Source organism: Muscardinus avellanarius (genome assembly GCF_963383645.1).
Source record: "Muscardinus avellanarius genome assembly, chromosome: 5".
Taxonomy (NCBI): Eukaryota; Metazoa; Chordata; class Mammalia; order Rodentia; family Gliridae; genus Muscardinus; species Muscardinus avellanarius.
In genome coordinates this window covers 70,224,876-70,250,009 of record NC_137790.1, presented here as the reverse complement: position 1 = coordinate 70,250,009, position 25,134 = coordinate 70,224,876, and the positions used below count along the sequence as shown (strand labels likewise).

General features: G+C 41.2%; 1 protein-coding gene across 1 annotated transcript; it reads right to left on the bottom strand.

Moving 5' to 3' along the window:
• Window positions 1-9,952: 9,952 nt before the first annotated feature.
• LOC308263511 (CD276 antigen homolog) lies at window positions 9,953-22,824 on the bottom strand (the record flags this gene model as incomplete). Its single annotated transcript, XM_080696523.1, has 6 exons — window positions 9,953-10,026; window positions 10,260-10,544; window positions 11,745-12,155; window positions 18,906-18,958; window positions 20,428-20,554; window positions 22,764-22,824. The coding sequence occupies 6 exons, from the start codon at window positions 22,822-22,824 to the stop codon at window positions 9,953-9,955; spliced, it is 1,011 nt and encodes a 336-aa protein (XP_080552649.1).
• Between the last annotated feature and the right edge of the window lie 2,310 nt (window positions 22,825-25,134).

The following is a 25,134-nucleotide window of genomic DNA, read 5'->3' as shown; positions in this document are numbered from 1 at the left end:
TGGAGGTAGAATGTTCCTGAGTTCAACCAAATGAAGGAAGAGGAGGAGGAGGAGGAGGAGGAGGAGGAGGAGGAGGAGGAGGAGGAGGACAAGGAAGAGGAGGAGGACGAGGAGGAAAATGAGAAGAAAAGAGAAGGAAGAGGAGGAGGAAAATGAGAAGAAAAGAGAAGGAAGAGGAGGAGGAGAAGAAGAGGTGGTGGTGGTAGTAGTAGTGATGGACCAGGGTTAGCCACTAGGGGGAAAGAAGATATATCCTGTGGTCCTGTGAAACCTTGGCTTTTATGGAGTGAGATAGGAGACTTTGCAGGTTGTTATATGAAAATAAGTGGAATAAACGACATGTGATTATCGCTCCGAATGTGTGCCCAATCATTTCTAAAATCTCCTTTTATACCTTTATGATATCCCAATCCAGAGATCCCTGTGTGTTGGTTCATTTACCAAGATCAGAATCCTACCAAGATTCTGATTTAAAATGAGAAAAAAAAAGCAAAAGCAAAACTTAAAGGTTAGCCAGGCATGGCAGTGCATACCCATAATCAGTAATCCCCTTGGTTCAGTCCTCAGTTACACACACACACACACACACACACACACACACACACACACACACAATGAATAAATAAATAAAGTAGCTCAGAGGTACTATGGCCTTAGGTTTAATCCTCAGTACCAAAAAATAAATCAAAACTTACAAGAAACCACCAACCCTATATTTACTGGATTAATACAACTTTGCTAGTAAAAGGTCAACTAAACTTAGGGAGAAAGAACTGCACCCCTCTGGAATGCACAGTCTTATCTCACCTGTGTGGTCAAATGAGAAACAAACAGAAACTCAGTGACTAGGGCCTGTAAAAAGAAAGCATTTCCAGGAAAACATGATTTGAGATGAAGTAAAAATATAATATTTAACCAAGAAACTTGCACAAAATTGTCAAGAAAATGAAATAGGTTTGAAAGAAAATATTTACCTATGAAAGAAAAGGGACCTGATCCTCCTAGTTCCTGGCCTAGTTTCAAAAACACAGGTTAGCAGAATTTGTCATTTTTCAAGGAGCCAGGACAACTTGAAACAAAATCTGTCTGCTCCAAAATTCTTCCCCAGAGTTCACAGTCAAAGCTGGTAGTCAGTAATTTCTAAATCATTATATATTCTTTGTCTTCATAAATGCCAGTCATTCTTAATTTCTGTTTTAATATCTCTCTAATTTACATAGATCAAAATATGGTTCTTATTGTGATTGATACTATACTGAGGGGCAATATATTATAATGCTCAACCAGGCTTCCTGGGTTTAACCTGGCCCTGTTGCTACCTTTTTTTCTTCTGGCAGTTATTTAGCTATTTTGTGCTTCTGTTTCCTCTTTAAAGTGGCAAATTCATGGTAATTATCTCATTCTTTTCTTATTTTCAGAATTAAATTATCTGATGTAGGTTAATTTTTCAAATAATGTCTGACATACAGAAAGTGCTAAATGTCAAGTATTATTTTCATTTTCACCTACTATACTCTTAATTCTTACCATGACTCTGTAAGAAAGATATTTTACAGATAAGGAACTTAAAGTTCATAAAGTTTAGGAACTTGTCCAAGACTACACAACTACCAAAGAACAAAGTCGGGATTCAAATTTGAGGATGTTCATTCTACCATACCACAATATATTTTTTAAGATGATCACATCAGCTTGAACCACTAATTTCTAATTAGTGGTCTCTACAATGTAATTGCCAAACACATACAACTAGTTTCTACATTCCTGCATATAGGTATAATCGCTGTGTGCACAATCCTCTGTTTCTTTTAAGTAGGTATGTGAGTGCAATTCAGGCCACACCTCTGAAGTTCCCTGAAAGGGGATCCCCAGCCCCACTTGGTCTCCTCAAAGATGCATTATAGCTAGGAGTCATGTCAGCCAGTGTGGATTCCCCAACAACCTTTTACCACACACCTCAAAGGCTAGGTTTGGCTTGGTAAAAACTTACTTAAGAATGTAGACATCTGATCTGTACAACTGCATACATCTCCCAGATATGCCTCCTTCCTGTGATGTCTTATGTGGCGGTCTAGGGAGATGGTGCTGGGAATTGAAGCCAAAACATTCTACCTCTGAGCTATACCTCAGCTCCATTTTATTTTTTATTTGGAAAAAGCATCTTGCTAAGTTGCTAAGACCCTTGATAAATTGCTGAGGCTGTCCTCAAATCAAACCTGCGATCTTCCTGACTCAGTCTCCCAAGTACTGGGATTACAGGTGTGTGCCACCACAGCTGGCTTATGTGGAAGTTTTAGAAGCAGACATATACTTTGTACTCAACTCAATTATTTCATCACTTGAATCCAATGATCCAAGTTTTGAGTCAATTAAAAATTTGGGTCCCTTGACAGTTTTCTTTACTTTTTCCTTATTGTCTATCCTATTGGCTTTCTCCTCTCACTTCCATAACCTAAGCTTGATTTCTATAAACCTGGCCATCAGAAAAATATCACCACTGCCTAACACCAAAAAAGAATGAAGGAGGATGGATGTCTTGGCCTGTTTGTGCTGCCAAAACAAAATGGCATGGACTAGGTAGCTTAAAAAACACAGAAGTATATTCTCACAGTTCTGAAGGGCAGAAGCCCAGGATCAAGGTGCTGACAGATTTCAGTGTCTGGTAAGAGCCCCCTTTCTGGTTAAGAGATGGTATCTTCTTGTTGTATCCTCACAAGGTAGATGGGACAAGGGACCTTCCTTGGGCCTCTTTTCTGAGGGTGGTAATCCCATTCACAAGAGCTCTACCCTAAGGCCTTAGTGGCCTCCCAAAGCTTTCACCAAATACCATCATATTGTCAGTTAGGATTTCAACAAATGAGTTTGGGAGACACAATCATTCAGATTACAGCAGAGGAGAATAGCTATATAAAATGCATAGAGATAGGAGTGATTTGGAAGGTGAGATGTAAGAACAATAAAAACTCTAAAGTCAATTGGATAAGCCAGGCATGGTGGTACATGCCTGTTTATCTCAGTACTTAGGTGGATAAGAAAGGAGGATTACAGGTTTGAGGCCAGTCTCAGCAACTTAGTGAGACCCTGTTTCCAAGTAAAAAATAAAAAAGGGTTAGAAGTATAGTTCAGAGGTAGAATGCTCCTAGGCTCAATCTCCAGAACTATAAACAAACAAACAAACTGGGCAAATAAGAAAAGTTCAAGAGTTAGCCTCATCTTTGAATTTCCAAAGTTCATGTAGCCTTTGACCAGAGAAGATTTTAGCAAATATAAGAATCTCTACCCATAATAATTTTTAGAAAAATGCCTTTCTCAGGTTCTCCTTTGTGTCAACAAACTGTACATGTAATATTATCACTGAAAACAAAACAAAATCTGGCTTGGAGAAAACATAAAACAGATTTTCTCTATTCTGAACTTCCCAATATGTCATTCATCGCTGAAGCATGAAATATACAAAAAGACAGTTCATTTGGCTTTTTAATTCTCTTTCATTTTATACTTAAGATTTTAAAATCTTACTTGGATCTAATATGTAAGAGGTATAAGAGCAAATAAAAGTAAATCTTCTAAAATAACAGGGAAATAGAGATAAAGAAATAAGACTTCCACATACAAAGCTAAATGGGGCAAAATGTGAGATTTCCTGTAGCATTTTTTATTAATAGTCAATACTCCAAATGGGTCACTTTCTCACTTATTTCTGTTCATAATAGATAGATGTCTAGGGCCTACAAGAGAAAATAGGAGTCCAGCGGCGAAATGCAAAGCAGGTCCTCGGGCAGATGTTATTCATATCTCCTAATAGAAGTCATAGGCACTTGGGTACTTTCTCTCTACAGAGACAAAAAAGGAGGAAAAAAAAACATGAAAGGTGTGATTTTTGTATTAGAGGCAACCCCACATTCAACCGCAATACATTTCTCTTTCTTTTTTTTAATGGGGAATTGAACCCAGGGGCACTTGCCTAGCATTTGTGCAGTTTTAGGTCCAATGCTCAGCTATAGGGATTGTGGGGAGAGTAGCAGGATCATTGGAATTTAGGTGCTAGTGGCAGCCAAAAAGTTGTTCGAGTTTGGACACTAGAGAGAGTAGTTGTAGAATAAGATGCTTGAAACTGAGATAAGGGAAAGGTTTTGATTATGGGTAATGATATAACCCATGGAGAGTGTGGTTAAGATAAGATGTAGGGAGGATTCAAAATGGCGACTGAGGGACACAGCACTTCTCAGTAGCTGAAACAAATAAAGTTCAACTACTTAGAAAGCAGTGTCTTAATCAACAAAATAAATACATCCCAGGAACCAAAACAGATCCAGGTACCTCGGCGGAAACCCTGAACTCGAAGAATAAGAAGAACAAAGATCGGACACCAGACCTGCTGCAGATACAATCGGGACGCCCGCCGGAGGGCTGCCTGCGCGGGCTGCCTCCCAACCCAAACTGCACTCCTGAGCCCTGACTGAAATCACCGCAGCAATCGAGACTGAAAACGGACATAGAGCCTCATCTTAAGCAGCGAGCAGCACCCACGTCAGAATTCTGTGTGCTCACCAGCACTGGATCACAACAGCACAGGGACTCCCACAGACGCCTGAACCAAGGAAGCCAGGTACCTGAGTGCGTCCAGCAAAAGTGCGGGTCCTAGTATGCGCCCCAGGCCCAGCACCGGCCCGGGGCATCTGTCCCACGCCTCAGAACCCAGCACTGTCCTCGCGCACCCTGTCTGCACCCCGGACCCCTGCTAGTAGTCAGTGCCTGTGCCAATGCCACCCCTAAATTGGAGCTTACCTTGTGTGCCTAGCCCCCGCCCCCCACTGGAGCCCAGATACCCATCTTGCCGGAGGCCTGCTTTCCAGGCGACAAAAGCTATGTGCACCCGTGAAATCTCCTTGGGCCCCCCGCTTCTACGCCCCGCAGGAGGCAGAGATCATTGCTGCACACTGCGCAGCACCTGTGCACCCGGACCATCGTGCACCTATCCCGCGCCCCTGGCCCACCGCTGGGAGTTCCTGCCCACCAGGTAGCCTGATACTCAGTTCTAGTCTAGGGCACAGCTCAATGCACCTTGGAGGAGCATAGCAGCAGGCACGAGGCTGCTGCACCCACTTACACCTGGGTCCAGTAATAGCAGCGCACCTAGCCTGCACTCTTGGAATAGGCAGAGCTCTGGCAGTAAGTGTGGGCATCCAGGAACCAGCATTCCTTTGCCCAGGGTACATCTTGGGACCACACCAGCTAGCCCAGTCAGAATTTCCAGAGACACAGGAAAATCCATCGAGACACAATATCTGCACAGGATCTCAGGGGGAGGTCCCAAGTCTACTTTGGACATCCTCCACTCCTGCTGTAGGGGAAGCACAGGCCAGAGTCTAGGGTGGTGAGTGCAGAGGTGCTGACTACAGGTTGGACTTATGCAGAACCTGAGAATTGTACAGAATCTAATAACAGTGATACTAGACATCCTGACACATAAACCCAAAGCAGTTAAAGGAAAGAAAGGTGTCCAAACACCCAGAGTGACCTAAGAAGATAAAAATAGAGTACAAAGAAAACTAAGAGACATTGGATTATATTCTGTAAGCTACCAAAGCAATCAGATACGCAAATATTATATGGACCTGATCCCATATTCGTAAATAAGTAGGACTGTTTTCTTTTTTTACTTTTATTGTGGATGTTTTGTTTTGTTTTGCTTTTACAGTGCTTTTATTTTGGTATGGTTATTGCTGTTTTATTTTTTTTTCTTTCCCCATCCTTCTTTTACTTTAACTTGTTTTTTTATATATATATTTGATAGTTTGCCTTATTTTTTTATTTCACACAGCTGCTAGTTCCTTTTATTTTATTGTTGTCCTTTTTTCCTCTTTCTTCCTCTTCCTTTTTTCGTTCTCCTCCTTTGATTGGTTTTTCCTTTTTTTTCTTGGATTACATAATAGTCTTGGTATCTTGTGTGGATTTTTTTTTATGTTTGTCTGCTCCTTCCATCACCCCTCTTACAAACTTCCCCACACTAACCTATATACTCTTCTCCCCTAAAACTTTTCCCCATAATATACCTCCTTGTTAGATACTCAAAGTATTTCATATATCCATACTTACTCTACTAACGACAAGAGTCCTACTAGTTAACTCTCATTCTTAGCAAGATATTACCTTATCATACTTAAAGTCTTTCTCAACCTAAACATACCCTCTACCTAATCCGACTCCTTTACCCATCACCCCAGCTCCTCCCACATCACCCAACCTCAACTGCCTAAGACAGCAAATCTCTCACCAGCAAGGACAACATTCTCTGACTTCTGTTTTCTGGCTCCTGACATACAGTAGGCTCTTGGAATTGGTGTTGGCATTTTGAGCCTTGTCATCGTGGCCCCAGAGATACAACATGACTTAGAATCTTGAAGAGAGAGATGCCCGACCTCTTGATTCCTTTTCATAAGGAGCCTTGCCAACATTTCCTTCCCTCACACCCCACTGGGCTCTCAAGCACACTCTATAATCTTTCTTTGGCTGGGAATTATTTTCTTTCAGAGCATCCTGAAATGTGGTGGAATTTGCTAACCTGATACATCAGCTACTTTTCTGTAGGTCCCAGTCCCACACACCTAACAGACACAGGCTAAGGGCCTGGGCCTCTATTACTTGTTACCCTTTTCTTTCTGAAAGTTGTTAAGAAATACTATCCCATTCCCTTCTCTCTTCTCTAATTTTTCTCCAAACAACATTCATTGGATAAATGGGTAAATCAAAATTTCCTCTTACAAATAAAGGAGAAGTGTAGAGTAATGAGTGAGTCCCCGTAAGGGAACTACTCTTAGGTGTACTTAGAGCCCTCTTAGAAGGCCACCACCCTTGGAGAGAACAAAGAATTTATTCTTCAACTGTTTTTTCCTGTGTAGCTTTAAGAAATGCATTTTGTTGGCTGTGATGTAGCTTAGTGGTAAAGTGCTTGCCTTGAATTACAATGCCCTGGGTTCAATCCCTAGTATCAAAATAGAAAAAACAAAAACAACAAAACCAAGCTTACAAGAAGTAAAACAAAAATTTTACCATGTTGATTTGGCATTGTATAGTACATAAATTAATAGCCATATTGGTCTAAAAACATTAAACTTAATTTTTCCCATTTAAACAGGGATAATGCATTGTACTATATGTGTAAGGTCTTATCTACATAAGTTTAATTGTAGGAACTAATTAAGTTTTCTCTAAATATTGAAAAAGAAAAGAAATGAAAGAAATGCATTGTAAGCCAGACATGGTGGCACATGCCTATACTTGGGAGGCTGAGACAGGAGGATAGCAAGTTTGAAACCAGCCTTGGCAACTTAGTGAGACCATGTTTCAAAGTAAAAGATAAAAAAGGATTGGGGGTATAGCTCATAGATAGAATGCTCCTGGGTTCAGTCCCCAGTTACATATCACTCCCACACAATAAATTAACAAATGAAGCTTTCTCTGAACAGTCTACTTAAAATTACAATAAATTAACAAATGAAGCTTTCTCTGAACAGTCTACTTAAAATTACAATCTTCCTTCTCCCACACATATTCATTCCCCCCCCCCCCTCTTCTTCTTTTTTTTTTTTTTTTTTTTTGGTGGTACTGGGATTAAACACAGGAACCATCTCCAGGCTATACCCCTACCCCTATTTTATTTTTTATTTGGAAACAAGGCCTCACTAAGTTGCTGAGAGCCTCATTAAGTTGTTGAGGCTGGTCTTGAACCTGTGATCCTCCTGTCTACACCTCCCAAGTACTGGGATTACAATAGTGCACCACCATACCTGGCTCCCACACTCCTCTTCTAATCTACCTTCCCTGTTTCTTTTTCTCAATGTGACTATTCACCATCTGATAGACTACATAAATGTTTTACTTTTATTGAGATATAAATACGGAAAAGTGCATTTAAGTGTCTACCCCCAGTTGATTTTTTAAAATGGAATTCAACCATGTACCCAGTGCCTTGACCAAGAAACAGAATCCTGCAACTCCCAAGAGCCTCCTCATACTGTCTCCCGTGACTCCACCTGCTCCCACACCACAAGGGTAACCACTATCCAGATCTATCACAGCAGAGATGGCTTTTCCTGCTTTTATATTTCATATAAATGGGCTCATGTGGTGAAATATATTTTAACGATCTGTTTATTTACTGCCGACTTCTCCCCACAGGAGTTTGTTTTCTCCACTGCTGCCTCTCCAGTGCTGAAAACAGTATCTGGCCCAGAGCTGGAACCCAACAATTATTTGATTCCTGAATGAATGAACTATTGAATAAATAGAAATGAGAGTAAGAAAGCTAAGAAGGACTTCAAATCTGAACCAAATCTTGAAAGTTAAGGAGTTCATGTCTAAGCAGGAGTCCAGGAAGCAGAGCGAGAAAAGAAAGGCATGCTGGAGGTGTACTCAGTAGTAGAACACTCCTTCACCTGCTCCCAGCTCAATCCCCAGCACCACGGGGGTGGGGGGGAGGCTTGAAGGAAACAAAGGCATTCTAAGAAAGGCAGAGTCTATATAAAAGTGTGGAGGTGGGGCAATATGACAAAATAATCCCAGTCTAAAAATTCACCTGCGTCAGCAAGCTCAGAGCATTGAGCAATGGCCATGTGTGCTGAAGAACAGAAACCACAAGGCTAGAACAACAGGCAGATGCCAGATCTCAAAGGCCTTTTATAAATAAATACATGAAAAGAAGTGAAGGAAAGTAAAATACAGGGGCCTTTCAGGTATGTCTAGGACTTTTTTCAGGGTGTTGAAATTTAAGGGGATAAAAAAACAGGATTTCTTTGAAGTCAACTCATTAATAACATGTCTTAGTGTTCTCAGAAGAGAGTCTGAGGCCCACTGTAGTGTTCAAAGACCTCTAACTACTCCTAAATATGTGGGAAAGAATGGAGAATAAGTAGGCCCCTCTTGTCTTTCCTTTGAAGGAAAGGTCAACTAAAGTGGGAAATTGAAGTTTACAAGTCTGTCTGATTGGTTGTGGTTTACTGAACTAAGGCACTGAGCCAGGAGCTCTGCCTTTCTTACCTGTCAGACATGGCTTACAGGAGGTGGTACCCTATCCTTACAGGGAGGGATGGGACAGAGGTGCTCTGGGTATCTTCACCACCTACCCAGGGCTCACACCCTACATCAGTGGTTCTTAAGCTAGAATGTGGCTCAAAATTACCTGGAGGCCTTGTTAAAACACAGATTGCAGGCAGGTGTGGTAGCACCCGCTTATGATCTCAGTATTTGGGAGGCTGAGACAGTAGGACCACAGGTTCACAGCCAGCCTCAGAAAGTTAGTGAGGCCCTGTTTAAAAAAAAAATACCCCAATGCCACAAAAAAATAAAAATTAAAAAAAAAATAGGGCTGGGGTGTAGCTCAGAGGCAGAATGACCCTGGGTTCAATCATCAATGTCACTAATAAAAACAGCAACAACAACAAACAAACAAAATATAGATTTCTAGGCCTACCCCCAGTTCTAGGATGGGACCTAAGAATTTGCATTTCCAACAAGCTCAGGTGGTGCCAATGTTTCTGGCTGGGGATGGTGGGTGGAGAACTGCTCCCTACCTAATGCTAGCCTTCTAACCCAGGCAGAAGTCTTTAGTTTCTTCTTTCTCTTCTTCCAGAGAGGTTTGAATGCTCCCTCTCTTTCCCCCCTGAGCCTCAACTTTCTCTTAAATGCTGGTGCCAGTGAAATATAGGACACCAGTTACATCTGAATTTCTGATAAGTAAAAACTATTTAGCATACATATGATATTATTTGTTGGTTATCTCGAAATTCAAATTTTGTGCTTATTCTCTATCTTCTTAGTCAAATTATTTAACTTACTGGTTTCCTCAAATAGAGGGGAACAGTAATAACAGTTGCCTTGCAGGGTTGAGGTAAGGACTGAAAATGGTAAAGGAGCAGACACGTAGTGAGAGGCTGGTAAATGGCCGCTGTGACTAGTCAGCCTGACACATCAGAAAGCTGATGTGGAGCAAAGGAACAGAAGCCTCATCAGCAGTAATGGCCACATCTGTCAGGGAAAAAGCCATTAGTCCCTGAAGCAAGGTCTTTTTTTGAACCCAGATAGCCTCCACCACACCACCTTCTCTTGCCCCAGGCCCCAAGCGTATGTTCCTGCTGCTTCCTTAAAACCCCAAAGTGCCCAGAGTGCCTGCTGCATTTGGCCTTCACTAAATATTAATGAATGATGGCTTCTTATGGTGAAGGCACCCGCGTTCACTCTGACTCTGGGTTTGCACTTACTCGGGTACTTGCGGATGGCTCTGAAGGGCTGGTTGTTCACGTCCGTCTCTGTTATTTGGCAGACATATTTCTCATTTAATTTGACTGGGTATTTCAGGACAGAGAACACCCTGTAGAAGCCATTGATCTGCTCCTCCAGGACCTCTACTGTACTATGATTGCTCAGGTCTCTCTCTGCCCGGTCCAGCCAGGTCACATTGGGCGTGAGGTACCAGCCCTGGGAGATGCAGGTGACCACGTCCTCATCATCAATCTTGTCAAACCGCACCTGAGGCATTTCAGAGTCTAGTTGAGAAAAATAACAACACAATTAGTTCTTTTTTATTTCAGCCTCTGGAGGCTCAAGGTAGCAGAAATCTTGCTGTTGGATTTTACATTAACCCCTATGGAGGCAGCACATATTGAGGTTCACTGTAGCTAAAATTTTGATGCAAACATAGAAAAGAACAGAATATATGCATGTCCCTGCCCTCCAGGTCTTATCTACCACTCCTGTCTTTATTTTCAGAATCTTCCTTTCCTGGGGTGGGTCCATTCCAAACTCTCCAGCAACCTCAGATTCTGAGAATTACAGAAGATAATGAATGATTCTCACCACCACCACCTTCCCATCTCCTCCAACTCTTATCCTGAAGGAATTCTGTCCTGCAGAACCAGCAATTCCTATGAGGTCTCTGGTGGGAAGAAGAGAGCTTGTCATGCAATCCTGCAAAGGGTAAGGCTCCCCGGGGCACAGTGGAGATCCACTGATCCAGTCCGACCTACTTTTCCTGTTTGTGGAAGGGGAGGGAGTACTGGGGATTGAACCCGGTGAATTCTACCTCAGAGGCACAGCTCCAGCCCTATTTATTTATTTATTTATTTATTTATTTATTTATTTATTTTTGAGACCAGTCTCACTAAATTACTGAGAGTTCTGGTATGTTGCTGATGCTGTCCTCGAACCTATGATCCTCCTGTCTCAGCCTCCCAAGTACTGGGATTACAGGTATGTTCTACCACTCACAGCTCCAACCTACACACAATAGTGAGAAAAGTGAAGCCTAAAGAAGCTAAATGAGTCACCCAAGCTAGAACTGTCCAAGTCCTAGAATGAGAACTTGGACTCCTGACCCCCCAATACAGGGCTGTTCTCAGAGTCTTCATGTAGTACTATTATGCTCTATCAAATTTGAGGATTCTGTTTTTAAATTTTGTTTGGAGAGTTTGGGATTAACCCATGCTATTACTATCATTGTTGTTTTACTTATTTGTATAATGAATGAATGATGCCAAGAGATACAAACACAGATACTTTTTGTTCAAAGCAATATTTTCAGCTTAGATAAATTATTTAAAATTCCCGACTCTCATGATAGGAATAAAAAGAGTATAGAGCAATTTGAGTAGAAGAAAAAATAAAAACACAGAAAGAGAAAACTTGCAACTTATATTTATGTGCAGAGGTAGAACTTGATTCTAAGTTCACACAGTAAGTGCCTTTACCTTCTACTATGAGCTTAATTGTACTTTGGCCTCTTCCGTCTGGTGTGACAGCTGAGCACTTGTAGAACGCTTCATCCAAGAAATCCACGTTTCTCAGCAGAAGTGACAGAGTCCCCTCCGAAATTTCAGCCTGATCCACAGAGACTCTTCCTTCATATGAGGAGTTTTGATCTTCTAGTTGCTCCGTGTTATTGTGAAACTGGTAAACCAACTTTGAGAAAACGTCAAAAAAATCGTAGTATCTCAAAAAGCGGAAGTATTCTGCATCGTCCTCTGTCTCATACGCCTCTTTGATATCTTCTCTTTCCCAAGAAAACTCAAGATTTTCTGTGCCTTCCACAAAGGAGAAATGGCAGGGGAGGGTCACGTCACTAAATGGATGGGTCCGCAGCTCTTCTTCTTCTTCGGACACTGAGAATGTCAAAGAAGAAATGGAGTTAGTATAGACCAACAGTCATGGCCTGGGGTAGGGGTCCATAACAGAACAAAGAGATCACTCCAGGTATGTCATGCAGAAAGAGATTTGACGCAGGGAACTGAACACTTGTAAAAATCACTGGAAAGTGGGAAGAATAAGCCCAAAGAAAGACGCAAAAGGTGAGATTTGTGATGTGTTTGTTCAGTCCTTCCCTCATTATACCAGGCTCAGCATGACACAGCAGAGCTGGTCTGCCAGAGTGGCTGCTGCCTCTGCCATATCAGGATGCTGGTGAGTTAGAAATGTGTCCTGGCAAGTGGTGGCTCCAGAGTCATACTGTGCCTGCCAGATTCACACTGGCACTATAACCTTTTACCCTGCTTCAATTAGCTGCCAATTTAATCCTTGTGCAAATATATCTTACTGGCAGAGCCTAAGTTGCTCCCAAAGCTCTACTATAAAGCAATCTGGGAAATGACTTTTTTGTTTTGGTTTGGTTTTTGGGTTTGGTGGGCTTTTTTTTTTTCTCTCTCTCTCTCCCCTCTCTCTAGTTTCAGTATTTCAAGAAGACACATTGGGAAGGCAGAGACAGATATTCAGTAAATACCTCTATTCTACCTGCCACAAATACCGACCAGTCTGAGCAGAGTTACCACCAGCTGGGCCAGAAGGCTACGGGGATGCAGCTACATACTATGTGCCTTCATAAAATCATACCACGGATTAGAATCCTAGTATGCTATAGCTGGGAGAAAGTTCAGAAATCATCAGATTCAATGTTTTCAATCTATTTTCCCCAGAACTCACCCCAGAGGTTGCCATCAATGGCCAGGTGAAGACCAAATCCATGGGAACCCACTCACCACTTCAATTAGAACAATCCCTCTCTAATTTTCCTACAAATTTAGGTATCCAAATCAGAATTTTTCTATGAAATGTCTCTACTATAAAGCAAAGCTGCTCAAGGTAACTAAGATACTATTCGCACTATAGAAACAAGATCTCTCAGAATGTAAAAAGGGCCTGTAGAGTTACCATTCCCCCCCCCCCCCCCAATGCTGGGGACAGAACCCAGGGCTCCATACATGTTAGGCAAGCACTCTACCACTGAGCTATATCCCCAACCTTTTACCTTACCCTTGTGCCTACAAGACTAAGTAAATTTCCAGCTTGAGCAATGCCACTGGAATGGAGCGCCTGAGGAGCTCCTCAAAGGAAGGTGGGATTCAACACAGGCAGTGAGGATCCTTGCAATCATGGAAGAAAGGAATTTAAGCACAGGTCAAAGTGAGGCATAGACCGATTTTACTGAGAAAAAGCAAGAGGTACACACTATGAGAGATAGAGCAGAGCATGGGTATTAGAGAAGAACACGCTAGCTACACTGGGAGCTAGAAGTATTTACAAATGTGAACTCTGTAGCATACAGAATGCTCTGAAAAGGTATGTCTAGTTCTCCTTTGTGTTGAAGACTGGATACGTTAATCACTGCCTGCTAGGCGTTCTTTTGTCTTTTGTTTTTGGTCAATCTTTATTGAATTCCCATGGGGGCTTCATGGTTCTGCTTTGCTAATTTATTTCATTATTTACTTACTTTGGGTACTGGGGATTGAACCTAGGGGCATTTTACCTCTGGTATACACCCTCAAAACTTTTTTATTTTTTTTATTTTGAAACAAGTTGCTGAGGCTGGCCTCAAACCTGCATCCTCCTGTCTAGGCCTCCCAAATACTGGAATTACAAGTGTACACCACCATTCCCAACTTGTTTTGTGAATTTAAACACGACTACATCAGTGTATCATTGAGGTATGACATATAGACAAAGTAATCTGATCCTAAGAATATAAATCATAAAAATATCTACTTGTGCTGGGCATGGTGGTGCACACTTGTAATCCCCGTGCTTGGGAGGCTGAGACAGTAGGCTATCACAGGTTCAAAGCCAGCCTCAGCTACTTAATGAGGCTCTCAGCAACTTAGTGAGACCCTGTTTCCAAATAACATATAAAATAGGTCTGGGAGTATAGCCTGGAGGTAGAAAGCCTCTGGGTTCCACCCCAGTACCACCAAAAAAAAAAAAAAAAAAAAAAAAAATCTACTTGTTAAGCAAAAGCATTCTCGGGCCTGTTTTTCTAATAGGTCCAGGTCCAGAGAGAAGTTTTTTTTTACTGACCTGCAGATTAGGTCTAGTAATGTATTTAATAGTGTTCTTTGTGACCAAAATATGTGAAAGAGCACTTTAAATCTACATCTGTAATCCATGTCAAAATGGACTTTAAATTATGACCACTCTTGTTTTGTCCCACATGTCTCCTTTCTGCCTAGTTTCATGTCTTCTACCTCAATAAGAGAGAATAATTAGATTTCGATTTAAACATTATGAAAGTAAACACTATAGTAAGAAGGCTTTTTTTTTTCTTCCTAGAGATATTGTGCAGGTGCTGAGCAGCAGAAAGGAGGAAGAGTTGGCCAATGTAAGCGTAAGCCTAAATAAGGATTTGTATTTTGTGTGTGTGTGTGTGTGTGTGATACTAGGGATGGAACCCAGGGGCTTTCTATCTTTGGGCTACACTCCCAGAACTATTTTTATATTTTATTAGAAACAGGGTCTCACTAAGTTGCTGAGAACCTCACTAAGTAGCCGAGGCTGGCTTTGAACCTGTGCAATCCTCCTGTCTCAGCCTCCCAAGTGTGAGCCACCATGTCCAGCTCTAAATAAGGATGTTATTTGATACAATGAAGTAAGATAAAATTAAAAAATAAAACAACAGGCAAAGCTCTGGGAGAGAGAACATCTGAATGATCGAAGTTAGTGGGCAAGAAAGCTTCTGAGCCACCAACCCATCAAAGAACAGCAAGACAGACACCCAGTAGAGGACATTCCAGGTGGTATAGATATGATCCACTTGTTCTAGCAGCAGCCATGTGGCTGTTGCTGGAGTTTTCCAGATATTTAGTGCAGTATTATTTGGGGTGTGTCTGTGACTGTCTTGGAATGAGATAGATATTTGAATGGGTAGACAGAGAGAAGCAGTTGCTCTCCCTAATGTGGGTGGCTCTCATCCATTCCAAATCTTAAAAGGAACAAAAAAAGGTGCGCCCCCCCCCCTGCAAGTAAGTGTTTTTCCTACCTAAATGTTTGAGTAATCGTTTTTTCCTACCTTCTGGCTTGAAATGAAACATGGGCTTTTCTCGTGTCTCCAGACTAGGACTCAGATTGTAGCTTGCTGAATGCAGACCTTGGGACTCTTCAGCCTCCATAATTGCATAAGCTAGTTACTAATTCATTCTCATTCATTCTCTTCTCTCCTCTTTCTCTCTCTCTCTCTCTCTCTCTCTCTCTCTCTCTCTCTCTCTCTCTCTCTCTCTCGTTATTATAGACTACATAGGTTAATATTTACTGAGCATTTACAATATGATAAACATATTCTAGGAGCTTTTCTGGCTGAAACATTCAATTTGCATACTAGATTGAAGTAGGTACTATTATTATCCCCGATTTACTACTGAGAAAACCAAGGCACCATAAGGAGAAGTAAGTTTCTCAAGATACACAGCGTGTGATTAGTCATCTGTGACTGAGGTCCAGGAGTTTGACTCCAAAGCTCTCCTTCTGAAACATGCTCTTTCAGTTCCTAAGAGCAGACACTCATTCTAAGTTTGATGAATGAATCAACTAATGAAGTGAGGAAATAAATATAAAGGAAGGCAGGATGGAAAGAAGGCAAGGAGAAGCAAGTTGCGTGACCTTTTTAAGGATAGCTTTGCAAATTAAGAAACCAAGTGCTTCTTGCTCAAATCATTAATTTTTTCTGATGTGGTTATACTTTTTCTAAATATTGTCTTTAAAATCCTGGTGTGAAGAATTGTAAGTCTAAGTTCTAGTTTTAAGTAACCCCTTACTATTTATTTGGCATCAGACAAGTTACTTACTCTCTCTGGGTTACAGTCTCCCTGTATATAATTCAGATAATAACACCTGCCTCGGGGTTGTTATGAAATGCCTTGGGAGCTTAGGGATTGTTTTTATATAACAGGATTCAGTCATTTTCCAGAGGGACAGAAGGAGAGCAGGTGGGTGGCTACTTTAGTAAACTGGCCTCACCTCAATCTCTATCACAAGAATATATAATTTACTCCAGAGAGGTTCTTGAGTCTTGTTTCTACCCAGGAGATGTTGAGGGTTTTTTGCTTTGTATGTGTATGTGTTGGGGGGGTAGTGATGCTGGGGATTGAACCCAGGGCTTTATGCATGCTTCTCCTCTGAGTTGTAACCTGGACCCTACCCAGGAGGTCTTGCTACAGCTGTATCCTTTTTGGAACCAAGGTGAAGGGTCTCAGATTCATGAATCCAGAGCTTTTAGCCAATGAATTATGACACGTGATTCTATTGAGGATACAATAGACAATACACAAACCAACTTTATACTTATGTGACTGCAGATTGTCCTACTTGAATCTAAATACTTCTTTTGTCTATTTAATTCTGTTATTTTTTTTCCCCTCTTTCTTTTTTTCTTGTGTGTGTGTATAGTATGTGGTGTGTGTGTGTATGTGTGTGTGTGTGTGTGTGTGTGTGTGTGTTCTTGAGGATTGAACCCAGGGACATTCTACCTCTGAGGTACACCCCTAGCCCTTTTTATTTTTAATTTTTTGTTTTGAAACAGAGTTTCCCTAGGTTGATGAAAGTCTCACTACCTTGCTGGGCTGTCCTTGAACCTGCGATATTTCGGTCTCAGCCTTCCAAGTACTGGGATTACAAGAGTGCACCACCATGCTGAGTTCATTCTATGTCATTTCTAGACCACTATGTCTTTTGCTTCCCAAGACCTAAGGTTGTGAGGCAAAACCTCAGCAAAAAGCTAATACTGTAGGAAAACATTTTGAAAACTATAGAAAGATACAATTAGTGTCTAAAGCACCTGATATAGTACCTGACACACAGTACTTGGTTGGCAATGTTGTTCTGAAATATAAGATACTATGACAGTAATCCCAGCATTTGGGAGGCTGAAACAGGAGGATCACAGTTCGTGGACAGCCTCAGCTACTATTTAGTGAAGCCCTTTGAAAATCAGTGAGATCCTGTTTCAAACTAAAGAATAAAACATAGGGCTGAGGGTATAGCTCAGAGGTAGAATGCCCCTGGGTTCCATCCTCAGTATGAAAGGAAGGAAGGAAGGAAGGAAGGAAGGAAGGAAGGAAGGAAGGAAGGAAGGAAGGAAGGATACTATTAGAACCCCCTCCCAAATCTCTTCCTTATTCTCACCTACAGCACTCCTTTTGTTTAGTTTGTTGGATTTTTCCTGACTATGAGTGATTATCAAGTCACTTCGCCTCACTGCCTGCCCCCCTTATGCACACATCAAGGGGGAAAATCTAGTAAATGCAGCTGGTGACCAGGACTTGCGATGACTCCTCCCTGAATTAGTTCTGGAGCCCGAGGATGCCTTCAAGCTGCTTCTGCCTTCAAGAGTCTGACGGAACTGCTGTAGGTCCCCGAGAGAAACACATACCTGAAGACCGCACATGCGTTTGATCACTATATGGAGTATTTTTATTGCGAGGTTTGTATATATAGTAATTTTTAGGAACTGTTGCTTATATACTTTTTTACTTGAATTATATTAACATTTCCAACAACTCTATCTTATTAATCACCAGCATTTTCCCCAAGTTGTTTGTTTGTTTGTTTCTTTTGGTACTGGGGATGTAACCTGGGGGCTTTCTATGACTGGGGTACACTCCCTGACCTATTTTTGTATTTTATTTGGAAACAAGGTCTCATAAAGTTGCTGAGAGCCTCACTAAGTAGCCGAGGCTGGCTTTGAACATGCACAATCCTCCTGTTCTGCCTCCCAAGTGCTGGGATTACAAGCGTGTACCACCACGCCTGGCATTACCACCAGCATTTTATAAGAACTGAGTACAAAGAGTTACATAAACCCAGTGTTGACTGCCCATCCAGATTTTTAAGATAAGACTTGATTTCAAATATTCTGGATACTATAGTATAATTTGGAACTTGTCAGAATCATTTGAAGATGGGGGTGCTGTCTGGATACTTTTTCCTTTTGGTTGGAAAGTTCTCAATATAAATGTGAATATGGGTGTTGTGGTGTGTGCCTGTAATCCTAGTACTTGGGAGGCTGAGACAGGAGAATCATAGGTTTGAGGCCAGACTCAGGAGCTTAGAAAGATGCCTAACAATTTAACAAGACCATGTTTCAAAATAAAAAATAAAATAGAGCTGGGGGTGTGAGTTTCAGAAGTGGAATGCCTCTGGGCTCAATTCCCAGTATGACACACAAACATATATGATAGACAGACAGACAGGCAGGCAGGCAGATAGTGAATAAGATTAGTCATGCAGAGATGGCCTCAAGTAGACAAACCAAATTAGTGGCTTTTCTCATTAAAAAAATAAAGTAGAATGAACAACAATTCTTTATAATACATGCCTTATATTCTCCCACCTGCTCTTCACCATTTTCTGTGAAGCAAATATAGCAAGATTTTGTTTGTATGTTCATTTTAGGGTTTTGTTTGTTTGTTTTGCAGTACTTTGGAGCCCTACAGCAAGAACTTGTTATTCACAGTTAACAACAAATGAAAAAGAAATGGAGGTTTGAAGGGATTAAATCATTTGCTACTTTGGCTTTATTTCCAAAACATTGTTTTCTTCACTATCCTCAAAGCTATCTCAAAAATACCCACAAATTTTTTTGAAAAATGACTCACCGGCATCGTGAAGAAGTAGAAGTAAGTTGACAGCCACCCAAAAGAAAGACATTCTGTGAGGAACAAAAAGAAAGGCAGACATTTTGTTTCAGCTAAGAGCATGTGGGCACAGCTGGAGCCACCTGCTGTAGGTGGGAGAGGCACTGGGGCACACCTCTGCAGTCCGCCCGGCTCTCAGCATCTCAGTCTCCCTGTGGGAATGTTGTCTGAGCTAAGCACACTCAGCTGACCCTCTGCAGGTTTGTTTGTTTTGTTCTATGAACCTGGAACTCCATTTCTACAGTACACAAATTGTCTTTATAGGTGAGTCACAGTTGGATAATTCAGATCCACAGTCAGCCTTGAAGATGACATTTGAGGGGTTAATAACAGCATCCCAAGCAATGCTCAGTAGCCTCTCTGGATGCTACCAGGGCAACTTGGAGGTGGAGAACAATATAAAAGTGTAACTGGGAAGTTATGGAGCGATGCTTCCCCCCAAAAAAATAAATAAATAAGTGACACTTCTAATCCAGTCTTCCCAGAAAGGCTGCACTTTAACGGGAATAATATTAACGGGCCTAGGACAGCTCTGGAAGGGGTGAGAGAAATGACTCAGGGAACACTCAGCCCCTTCAAGAAACTCTAGCACAGATGAATAGCTACAGGCAGGTAAAGCCATTGGCACCAGTTGAGTCTGCCTCCCTCTCTGGCCTCATCTCCCCCACCTCTCAGACTATAAGTCCTACCAGTACTATTCCAATGTTAGGTCCAAGCCCTCTGTGCACGTCCTGCTTCACCACTTACTCCGCACGACTCACGTACTCAAAACTCTGCCCAAACAGCCCTCTCAAAGTCCTCCTGACCCCACATCCAGCTAATCATTCTTTTTTTCTTAAACATGCTTTTATTACTACATAAATCACATTGTATGGCAATTATTTTTATGTGTTCTTTTGTCCCTCATAATTTCAAAGAAGAAAGATAAGCTGGGCCTGGTGGCACATGCTTGTAATCCCAGCACTTGGGAGGCTGAAACAGGAGGATCACAGTTTGCAGACAGCCCCGGCTACTTAGTGAGGCCCTTTGCCCTTTGAAACTCAGTGAAACCCTGTTTCAAAATAAAAAAATAATAAATAGGGCTGGGGGTATAGCTCAGAGGACGAATGCCCCTGGGTTCCATCCCCAGTATGGAAAAAAAAAAAAAAGGTAAGACAATCATCTTCTCTCAGCATCTTTTCTTTTTTTTTTTTTGCCTCTTCTTTCTGTCATCCATTAGGGAGAGAAAAAGAAAACCACAATCCTCCAAGTCTACCTATAATACATCATAATAATAGCAATCATATGTCAGATGCTTACAGATGTCAACTATAATATTAATAATAAGCCTATGGCATAGGTCCTATTATTATCTCCATTTATACACGTGGAAACTAAGGTATAGGAGCATAAAAAATTCATTCAGGGGCCCACAGAGCCAAGATTCTCATGCTTTGAGTGAGCTAAAGCGTGTGCATTCCACCCAAACTCTGTCCTGACAAACCTCCACCACTTCACACAGCGGGAGATGTCTCCCAGGGCGTCCACCAAGAGAACAGGAAGTTCCTGCACTGATGAAGCAGATGGCTTAGGGGATGTTACAAGTGTCTTTCCTACAGGCCTGTTAGACCCTGAAAAATATGTACTCTGAAGGTTGAATATTAACAAATACACACATCTCACAACAGAAAGATAAAGGAGCAGCCCTTCCCAGCCAACTGACCGAAGTAGCATTTCTAGGGTCAGTGGTACAAGTGGGAAGACTCATGGCCAAGCCTATGTACTCGGACTAGAAATGTAATTCATGATTGGCATCCTCTGTGGATTTACAATATCTCCGCATGACAGATATGATAGAATATTTTACAGATGTATCTAAAATGATGTAATATGATGGATAGCAGTTACTAGATCTACAGATAGTTAATAGAGAGGACTATCATCAGTCACAGAGGAAAAATATAGGAATATCCCTTTTCAATTAAATAAACTTTCATCATCCATTTCCAAGACATGAAAGTTTTCCATTATTATGAAAGACAGAAATCCTCAGGCCTTCCTGATCCCCTTATCCTGGTCAGATCTAATCTTGGCTCCTTTCTTCTTCCACTCTATTTTATATTACTATGTAATACTCTAATAAGGCTTGTTTTAAATTATCCTAATAGTAACATGGATTTATTGTAATAAAAAAAATAGAACAGAATAAAAAAGAATATTAAAATCACTTTTAATGCATCACTCAGAAAACAACTATTACTATCTTGAACTATTACTTTTAGTCTTTTATATATGTACATTTTAAGAGAATTCAAATTCTATATACAGTTTAGTTTAATTTTTCTCATGACATTATTTTGTAAGCATTCTCAATAACTAAATAGTTATAAATTGGACCACTTTACCTTATAGTTATGTATAGACATTTCTTATCAACAATACTAGGTTGTAAATTCCCTAAGGCTGAGGCTAGGCCTTCCCTTTCTTTCATCTGTTCATCATTGTATTCCATGTATTTTACACACTATTTTGTCAGCATATTCAACATTCAAAGATATTTATAGAGCCGGGCGTGGTGGCGCACGCTTGCAATTCCAGCATTTGGGAGGCTGAGACAGGAGCATCACAGTTTGTCGACAGCCTCAGCTACTTAGTGAGGCCCTTTGCAATTCAGTAAGACCCTGTTTCAAAATAAAGAATAAAAAATAGGACTAGAGGTATAGCTCAGAGTTAGAATGCCCCTGAGTTCATCCCCAATATTGCAAAAAAAAAAAAAAGGATAGTTATATACATTTGTTATTAACTCTACTAGGCTGTAAGTTCTCCCAGGTTGAGCTAGGCCCTCCTTTTCTTTCATATATCCATCATTGCATTCCATATTTTATAGGCCCAATAGGTGACTCCTGAAGTAACTGAGTTAAATTAACTCTGGTGTAAGATTCAATTTCACTGTATAACAGGAAAAGAGAAAAAATAACAAAAACAAAAAGCATGGAAGGAGCCGGGTGTGGTGGCGCACGCTTGTAATCCCCGGGCTTGGGAGGCTGAGACAGGAGGATCACGCAGGTTAGAAGCCAGCCACGCTGGCTTAGGAGACCCTGTTTCCAAATAAAAAGTATAAAAATAGGTCTGGGAGTATAGCCCAGAGGTAGAAGGGCTTCCAGGAACCCCAATACCACACACACACACACACACACACACACACACACACACACACAAAAAGGCATGGAAGGAATTCACACACTACTGAAGATGAGTATAAACTATGTTAAAAAAAAAAAAAAAGCTGGTGGTGCATGCTCCCAGTACTTGGGAGGCTGAGACAGGCAGATTGCAGGCTCAGAGCCAGCCTCTGCAAATTACCAAGGCCCTCTGCAACTTAATGAGACCCTGTTTCCAAATAAGAAATAAAACTGGGTGGGGGTGTAGCTGAGAGGTAGAATGTCTCTGGGTTCAAGCCCCAGTACCAGACACACACAAAAATTATGGGTGAATTAGTTCGAGCCACCCCCTCATGTTACCCATGGGTACATGAGGCTGTAACTGTCTTCTATATTTCTATCTTTTTAATAAATTTCTTTAAATGCTATGACAGGAAATTTTAGCCATGCACACAGATCTTACCTGCAGGGTTTATAACCTTTTCACCTCTGGTTGGCAGAAGAACAGTGAGAATTCTTTGAACTAGCTCTGTGTAGTGACGAGAGCACAAAGCAGCCAGGTAGAGATGCCAAAGATCCCTCAGCCCTTCTGTTGAACTGTCAGTTATTTGACTCTCTCATTCACAATAACGTTAAACAACTTATCCCAAATAAAGAGTCCCTTATGGAAAGGGCTTACCTGAATGCCAGCTGGTCACTTCGATTATCCAGATGAGGAGTAAGCAAGGTGGAGTCAGCATGTTTTCGAAGGGACATTTGTGTGACAGTCCTCAGGGACAGGGCAAGTAGCTACTGTTATCACCATGCTGTTGCCACAAACACTTAGCAAAGAGCTCCATGAGACAATATTTCTGCAGTCATATTTGTTGGCTAAAAATGTGTTTATAAGATATTCTGATGGAAGGGTGGAACTAAAAGAACATAATATCCAATGTTGAGGAATCATTTGCCTTTTTGTTAAAAATAATCACAGCCTTGAGGAATAATTGAATAATATGGGAAAATGCTGACTAAAATTTTTTGTGAACAAAATCAAAACACAAACCTTGCCGGGAGTGGTAGCGCACGCTTGTAATCCCTGCGCTTGGGAGGCAGACAGGAGGATTGCACAGGTTCGAAGCCAGCCTCACTGGCTTAAGAGACCCTGTTTCCAAATAAAAAAAATAGGTGTCTGGGAGTGTAGCCCAGAGAAATAAAACACAAAACTTAATATACATATATACACGTATGATTTCAACTTTGAGGGAAGAAAATGTTCATTAAGAAAGAATGACATATACTAAAATGTTAGTAGCAGTTATTTCTTTCCTTTTTTTTTTTTTTTTTTTTTTTTGTGGTACTAGGGATTGAACCCAGGGGCAATCTATCTCCGAGCTGTATCTCCAGCCAATTTTTTATTCTTTCTTTTTTTTTTTCTTTCTTTCCTTTTGTGGTACTGGGGGGTGAAACCCAGGGGCTTTTCTACCTCTCACCTCCCGGCTATACTCCCAGACCTATTTTTTATACTTTATTTGGAAACATGGTCTTACTAAGTTGCTGAGAGCCTCACTCAGTTGCTGAGGCTGGCTTCAAACCTATGCGATCCTCTTGTCTCAGCCTCCCAAGCGCTGGTATTACAAGCATGCACCACCACACCCAGCTTTATTCTTTATTTTTTGAAACAGGGTCTCACTAGTTGTGGAGGGCCTCACTAAGTAGCTGAGGCTGACCACGAACCCAGATCCTCCTGTCTCCGCCTCCCAAGTACTGGGATTAAAAGCACATGCCACCATGCCCAGCAGTAGTTATTATTTCTAAATGATGAAATTGTGTGTGATTTTAGTGTTTTTGTTACCTATCTCTGAATTTTCTGTAGTGTCCTTTTATATTTATTATAATAAAAACTTTATAACTGAAAAAATAAATAGAAAGACCAACTCCTCTCCCCTCTTTGATACTGAAGAGTGAACTCAGAAGCCTTCTATCTCCTGCCTCTATTTTATTTTTTATCTTGAAACGGGGTCTCACTAAGTTGTTGAGGCTGGCCTTGAACCTGCTATCCTCCTGTCTCACTCTCCCAATTACAGGCGTGTGCCACCACAGCTGACTGAAAAGACACTTTATGTGCACGACATGGTACAGAGGGTACCGAAAGGAGAGAGAAAATGAGATTCTTTGTTCTCTTCTTTTGGTAAATATGGTTCCTGTTTCCTATTGGAAGCCTTGTCCACTAAACTTTAGGCTCAAGGTCAGTAGTTGCCAGTTCTTTTTTAATCTACCTTTCCCTCTCCCATCCCCATAGCACATAGATTGCTACCTAGGTCTTAACTGAGTTGACCTAGTTCTGACACAGCCCTGGTAAACTGTGAGAGTTTGAGGGAACTTCTCTTAGTACGTAGACTTACCCAAACAGGGTGAATAAGACCAAGAAAAGAACAACTGGCCTCCTTCTGGGAACTAGAACTAGCTTGTTTTATTTAGTATCAAATGTTTTCCAGCAAAATAACTGCAGAATGGAATATGATGAAATGAAAGAGTTACAATCTATTCATATCACTTCTCCCATTCATGCTACAGAGCCCGAGGCTTGACCTACATTTGACTTGCACCCTGAGGCACAGGAGGAATGCCCTGATTTGATTGCATTATTGAGAAACTGTGAAGAATACTTTGTACTGGGATAGAATGTGATTTCTACAGAGGCCACTTTCTTCAAATGCCCCCAAGCTTTACAGTCTTTCCATGAATTGCCTACAAGAGCCAGCAAGGAGATGGGATCTGGATTTCCAGCAAGAGTAGAATGGGAGGGCATCCCCTCACCTGGTACCCATCGTGCTCTCCGTGGCCTGGATGAACCAGCCTGTCATCTCTAAGTCTACTGTTCCTCCTCTGTGTCACACCAGTATGCTTCCTATTTTAGATTTTGGGGCAAAATTACAATTTAAAATTTTCTGCCATCATTTCCCAAAGTATGATAGATTTAACTATTATAAACACCAGCACTAAGTGTGGCAGACAATCCAGACCTCCTCGTCTTTTTTTTTTTTTTTTTTTTTTTTTGTGCTGGAGAT